We start from the raw sequence: 7111 nt of genomic DNA, 5'->3' as shown, positions 1-7111 counted from the left end.
CCTCTCCCCCCACCTCAGCAGTCCAGAAAAAGTGATTTGTAGACATGTTCTGTGTCCTCTCCTGCCACACTCCCCTGTTGGCAACTAATGCAGTCAGAGTCCAGGCTCGGTGACAGGCATTGCTCTGGGCTGGGACAAGCAGGAGGACATGAGCTGCAATGGATCCCCCTGTGCGTGGGCTGAATGGGCAACCTCTCTCCGTCCATCTCTGCTTTCCAGCCCACAGGCAGTAAGGAGAAGGTGATGCACTTACCCCAAAGGTGGGGGTGGGAAGAAGCAGAGTGAAGAGGAGATCAGAGCGCCATCTCATAGCATTCCTCCTAGAGTCTCTCCAACCACCACCTGGCTCCTTCCTGCCGTAGGCCACAGACCCTAGGTTCCACAGGGACTTTCTGAATTAACCCTCTAGAAAGCTGCCTCTGGCTTCCTACAAGCTCTCCCACGGCCCTGTCATGGGAGGTAAGGAATAAGGTCCTGCCTCCCCCAACTGCTCGGGGGAATCCTCTCCGAGAATCAGTGCAGGGCTTTATGCAGCTCAACAACCAGATCCCTTTGGGTGGTGGTGTCAAGAAGCTGCACCCCTCGCTTGGCAGCTCTTTTTAGAGCAACATTAACTCCCCCAGGGATTTCTGCTCTAAATGCACCAGGCCTGAGGGCAGGATTCTGTGGAAAACAGGCCTTTCCCTTGCTCCAATCCAGGCTCTGCTGTTCTGATGCTGCAGAGGCTTGAGGGTTCCTGGAGAGCGTGCTGCAACGCCAGCAATCCCATGGGGCCTCAACCCTCGGGACATGTTCTCCTTCTCCCCCAGCACCGTGCAATGGAGGGAAGAAAGGGACACGGGAGATGGTGTCTCTCACTGCAGGATGGGTTATCCGTAAGCCAGGAACACCAGTGTGGACGCAGGGGAATGCTGTGCTGTGGTGTATGTGCCCTGCAGGATATCACTCGTGAAGGGAAGCAACACTGCTCTTGGCAGCGGAATCTGGGCAATAAGGAAGAGGAGATGGAAATTCTCCCTGGGGAGGGGAAATGGGGAAACCCGGGGGGACGATGGGTATGTCGCTGGTTACAGCCCACTGAGGTAGGGGAGAGAGGGTACAAAAAGTGGTGGGCAGGGAGGTGGTTCTCAAACTCTGGGTCAGGACCCCAAAGTGAGTTACAACCCCATTGTAATGGGGTCACCAAGGCTAGCTTAGACTTGCTGGGGTCTGGGGCCAAAGCTGAAGTCCGAGGCCCCCTGACTGAGGGGGAAGCCAAAGCCTGAGGGCCTCAGCCCTAGGCAGTCAAGCTCGGGTTGCAAGCCCCTTGTCTGGGGCTGAAGCCCTTGGGCTTCGATTTTGGCCTCCCCACGCAGGGTGGGGGGATTTGGGCTTTGGCTTTCCCCCCACACCCAGGGTCGGGAGGGCTCAGGCTTCGGTCCCCCCTCCTGGGGTCGTGTAGTAATTTTTGTTGTCAGAAGGGGGTCGGAGTGCAATGAAGTTTGAGAGCCCCTGCATTAGACACATCATTACCTGTTTTACGTTCTTGGTTATTGAGAACCCGGACCTCGAATGGATAGGGATCAAGCTGCTACTGACACAGCCCAGCAGATGAACCGGTGGGGGGCTGGCACCATTCACTGAATCCAAACCAGAGAGCAGGAAATGTTTCTCCTTTTGCACCTGTCTATGACTTGTGGGAAGAAATTAGGTTAGCCCGGGGGACTTCCTACTGGGAGACAGACAGGGGCGGTCTCACGTAGCCAGGAGTAAATCGTCCTTGGCCATTTAAAAAAATTATAGATACTTTTCTAATACAAAGTTTTGTGCCCAACTAGGAGTGACTCTATTGTGGGCCTCCTTGTGTTGGATAAAGATGAACTGATCACTGGACTGGATGTCCGTGGTTGCTCTGGGGCCAGTGATCATGACTTGACTATTCAGTAAGGACCAGTATCCTTACTGGTTTTGGAACAAATTGATAAATTAAACAGCAATAAGTCACTTGTCCTTTAAATCAGCTTCCACACCAGATGCCTGGAGGAGAGCTAATATGACACCAATGCATAAAAAAGGCTCCAGAGATGCTCCTGGCAATTACAGGCAACTAAGGCTAACTTCAGTACCAGGCAAATTGGGTGAAATTATAAAGAGCACAATTATTAGACACACAGATAAACATAATTTGTTGGGGAAGAGTGAACATGGTTTTTGTAAAGGGAAATCATGCCTCACGAATTTACTAGAATTCTTTGAGGGAGTCAACAAGCATGTAGATAAAGGTGATCCCGTGGATATAGTGTACTTAGATTTTCAGAAAACATTTGAGAAGGGCCCTCCCTTGGCTCTGAAGCAAAATGGGATAAGATGGAATGTCCTCTCTGGGATATGTAACTGGTTCAAAGGCAAGAAAGAAAGGGTCTGACTAAGTGGTCAGTTTTCAGAATGGAGAGAGGTAAATAGTGGTGTCCCCCGGGCAGGGCTGGCTTTAGGAAGTGCGGGGCCCGATTCGAACAGTTTCGACGGGGCCCCGACAGGGATGACTAAAAAAAAAAAAACCACGTAAAAAAACCACGTGGGGCTCGTACTCACCGGGCCGCGCTCCTAGTCTTTGGCGGCAGGTCCTTCACTCGCTCCGGGTCTTCGGCGGCACTGAAGCACCCGCTGCCAAAGTCCTGGAGCGCCGCCGGGTGAGTAAAAATTAAAAAGGTGCCTCTAGCCAGGGAAGGGATTCTCTGCCACTTGCCCCCCACACTGGGCGGCCCTGCCACTGGGCGCGGGGCCCTCTTAAGCGCGGGGCCCAATTTGGGGGAATTGGTGGAATTGGCCTAAAGGCGGCCCTGCCCCCGGGCTCTGTACTGGGACCAGTTCTGTTCAACATACTCCTAAGTGATCTGGAAAAAGGGGTAAACAGTGAGGTGGCAACATTTGCAGCTGATACAAACCAACTCAAGTTAGTTAAGTCCAAAAGAGAGTGCAAAGAGTGACAAAGGGATCTCACCAAACTGAGTGACTGGTCAACAAAAAGGCAGATGAAATTCAATGTTGATAAATGCAAAGTAATCAATTACAACATGTCAGGGAAGATTCTAGGCATCAATGATCTGATCTTTGGGTTGATGGCGGTAAACAGATTCCCATAAGGCTCCCTCTCTCCCTCTTCCCAAGAGCCACCCTCATCCTCTCTCCCCTTTCTGCTCCTGCATCCTCTGCAAACTTTCGAAGATGGATGCCTCATGATGGCCTTCGCTCATGGGGATGTTGCCTAGTGGTCAGGGTTTCGGCCCTTTTGGGGGGAAGGGCGCAGCAGATGGTGGGGGAGCCCAGGGCCTCCCACTGGGCTCTGACCCAGGCTACTCTGGGGCAACTGTGACGTTATTGACATAAACTGGGACCGTATAGATCATTGTTGCAACCAAGGTCCTGTAGTGGCACCCAAATCTTGTATAAAGGGGGTCAAATGGGGTGTCTAGGACAAGGTTATGGTTTACTGGTTATGATCTTGCTGTCTATATGTGTGTATCAGTTTTGTAGTTGAAGTTATGAATATTGGCTCTATACTGTCTGTATGGCAAACTTATGCTATGCTTCTGGGTGACATCCCAGACAAGCTGAGATTAGCTCTGCCTAGCCTGCTTGATGGCCCATTAAGGACCATCAGCTATACAATGGACCCATTGAGAGAAGACAGATACGCCTTGTAACTCAGCAAAGTATGCAGGGACTGGCCCATGTGACTCCAGACTCCATTTTGCTGTAATTTTCCACAGTAAGAACAAAGAGGTGTTCTTACACCTGGAAAAGACTATATAAGGCTGATGCCTCATCTCCATCTTGTCTTCAATCCTGCTTCATACCTCTGGAGGAACTTTGCTACAAACTGAAGCTCTGAACAAAGGACTGAGGACCCATCCCAGCGGGGGATGTATTCCAGAGACTTGATTCGAACCTGCAGTTTATTCCATCGCTGCTGCAAGCCTGAACCAAGAACTTTGCCATTACTGTATGTAATTGATTCCATTTAACCAATTCTAACTCTCATCTCTATCTTTTTCCTTTTATGAATAAACCTTTAGATTTTAGATTCTAAAGGATCGGCAGCAGCGTGTTTTGTGGATAAGATCTGACTTGTATATTGACCTGGGTCTGGGGCTTGGTCTTTTGGGATCAGGAGAACCTTTTTCTTTTACTGGGGTATTGGTTTTCATAACCATTTGTCCCCATAACGTGTGGCCCTGGTGGTTATACTGGGAAACTGGAGTGTCTAAGGAGATTGCTTGTGAGACTTGCGGTTAGCCAGTGGGATGAGACCGAAGTCCTCCTAGTCTGGCTGGTTTGGTTTGCCTTAGAGGTGGAAAAACCCCAGCCTTGGGCTGTAACTGCCCTGTTTTAGCAATTTGTCCTGAGTTGGCACTCTCAGTTGGCTTCCGCCAAAACCGCATTGTCACAGCAACACAAGGGGGTGACCCTTCCTAGCACCCCGCTATTGTCCAAAGTTCGCAGTTTATCACAGGAAGCTCTGAAGGGTGCTTGGCAAAGGGGAGTCATGCCATGGGGCGGGGGGTTGCAGAGGAGCAAGGGGGAGTCATGTCATGGTGTCAGGGGTTGCAATGGGGCCGGTCCCCCCCGCTCACCTGGAGGTGAAGACCTTGGAGCAGCTGACGGAGGGGCTCAGGTCGCACATGGCCCGGTACCCGGGGTCCCGCTCCCGCGAGCTCTCCACGTGCAGCGCGTACACGGAGAGCACCAGCCCCAGCGCGCACAGCACGAGCCGCAGAGCCCACTCCCAGCCCGGCGCCGCCATCGCCTACTGCCACCACGCGCCGGGCACGGGCTCGCCCCCACTGGCCCGCGCACCTGCCAGTCAGCAAACGGCTCCGGCCCATTGGCTGCCCCTTCAGGAGGTGGGATGGCGGAAGCAAGGGATTCTGGGACTTGTAGTTTTATGTACCAGTGGAGGAGAAGGGGGAGCTATGGTGCTTATGGGGAGGAGTCTAGTGCTTGGACCAGAGCCCTGGGGTAGCAGGGGACTCCGGGGGCTATTTAAAGTGCCGGGGCTCCAGCTATCTCTGCTGCCTCGGTCCTCTAAATAGCCACGAGAGCCCCACAGCTTCCCCAGGGCTCCGGCAGCTATTTAAAGGGCCAAGGTGGTAGAAGCAGGGGGGCCCCTGCCCTGCCTGCAGCCAGCCCCTGCTGCACCCCCTGCCCTGCCTCCAGCCCCGCACCCGCCCCCACCAGCCCGTCTCCAGCCAGCCCCTGCCTGCAGCCAGCCCCTGCTGCACCCCCTGCCCGCACCAGCCCCGCACCCCCTACCCTGCCTGCAGCCAGCCCCTGTCTCCAGCCAGCCCCTGCTGCACCCCCTGCCCACAGCCAGCCCCTGCTGCACCCCCTGCCCGCACCAGCCCCGCACTCCCTACCCTGCCTGCAGCCAGCCCCTGTCTCCAGCCAGCCCCGCACCCCCTACCCCCACCAGCCCCTGTCTCCAGCCAGCCCCTGCCTGCAGCCAACCCCGCACTCCCTGCCTGCAGCCAGCCCCTGCTGCACCCCCTCCCCTGCCTGCAGCCAGCCCCTGTCTCCAACCAGACCCACACCCCCTGCCCACAGCCAGCCCCTGCTGCACCCCCTGCCCCAGCCAGCCAGTGCCTGTAGCCAGCCCCTGCTGCACCCCCTGCCCTGCCCGCAGCCAGCCCCTGTATCCAGCCAGCCCCACACCCCCTGCCCGCAGCCAGCCCCACACGCCTTGCCCTGCCTCCAGGCAGACCCTACCTCCAGTCAGCCCCTGCCCTACCTCCGGCTAGCAATGTATGTAATATATAATTTTAATTTTATTTATATAGTTATGGAAAGTAAATAATACATGGAAGAAATGAAGGGGGGGGGTTACGTGTTTTTTTTTAATCATCCCTGTCGGGGCCCCGCCTAAAATGTTCAAATTGGGCCCCACACTTCCTAAAGCCAGCCCTGCATACAGTAATGGCAAAGTTCTTGGTTCAGGCTTGTAGCAGTGATAGAATAAACTGCAGGTTCAAATCAAGTCTCTGGAGTACATCCACAGCTGGGATGGATCATTCAGTCCTTTGTATAGAGCTTCCTTTTATAGCAAAGTCTCTCCAGAGGTATGAAGCAGGATTGAAGACAAGATGGAGACGAGGCATCAGCCTTTTATAGTCTCTTGCCGTGTGGTCTTTGCTTTCTTTGTCCCAAGGACACTCTATCCAGCATGTGGCATAGAAAAACCTTAGAATTCTGTCCATAAGCAGGTCCCTGCATGCCTTGCTGAGTCACAAGGTGTATCCACCTTCTCTCAATGGGTCAATTGTATAGCTCATGGTCCTCAGTGGGCCATCAAGCAGGCTAGGCAGAACTAACACCAACTTGTCTGGGATGTTCCCCGGAAGCATAGCACAAGCTTGAAATACAGACAGTATAGAGCCAATATTCATAACGTCAACTACAAAACTGATACACATATACAAATAGCATAATTATAATCAGCCAATCAGAACCTCTCCATAGACCCCTTCCACGACAACCTTTGTACAATATTGGCTGCAAATATATAACAGTGGTGGGAACGGTGATCTATACAGTTACAGATTATGTCAATAGCGTCACAGGAGGTGACACGGCATCAGTGAGACCGATATTGGAATTCTGCATCCAGTTCTGGTGTCCTCCTTTGAAAAAGATGTTGTGAAACTGGAGCTGGGGCAGCAAAGAGCCACCAAAGGTTCTGAGGGCTGGAGAAAAAAGTGAGCGATTGAAAGAGCTCAACCTGTTTAGCTTATCAAAAGAAGATTGAAAGGTGACTTCATTGAAGTGTTGAAGTGCCTTAATGGAGAGAAAAGATTGGCTATTAAAGAGCTCTTTAATCGAGCAGAGAAAGGCAGAACGAGACCCAGTGGCTGGAAGGTGAAAAGAGACAAATTCATATTACAAATAAAGCACAAATATTCAACAGCGAGAATGATTCACCACAGGAAAAAGCTACCAAGGAAAGTGGTGGATTCGCTCTCTCTTGATATCATTTAATGAAGACTAGATGCCTTTCTGGAATGTGTTTGCCCCCAAAGTAGCTATGGTGTCATACAGGAGGCCTGTGACATGCAGGGGGTCAGATTAGATGCTCTAA

At 52.6% G+C, this 7111-nt stretch overlaps 1 protein-coding gene across 1 annotated transcript; it reads right to left on the bottom strand.

Moving 5' to 3' along the window:
- Nucleotides 1-1256: 1256 nt before the first annotated feature.
- On the bottom strand, nt 1257-4869 carry LOC135982903 (vitamin K epoxide reductase complex subunit 1-like). Its single transcript, XM_065591500.1, has 2 exons — nt 4614-4869; nt 1257-1672 (listed from the first exon to the last, which is right to left on the bottom strand). Exons 1-2 carry the CDS (start codon nt 4781-4783, stop codon nt 1408-1410), a joined length of 435 nt encoding a protein of 144 aa, XP_065447572.1. The 5' UTR covers nt 4784-4869; the 3' UTR covers nt 1257-1407.
- Between the last annotated feature and the right edge of the window lie 2242 nt (nt 4870-7111).

Source organism: Chrysemys picta, chromosome 4 (genome assembly GCF_011386835.1).
Source record: "Chrysemys picta bellii isolate R12L10 chromosome 4, ASM1138683v2, whole genome shotgun sequence".
NCBI lineage: Eukaryota > Metazoa > Chordata > Testudines > Emydidae > Chrysemys > Chrysemys picta.
Note: the sequence above shows the minus strand (reverse complement) of the source record. Positions and strands in the feature narration are given on the sequence as shown.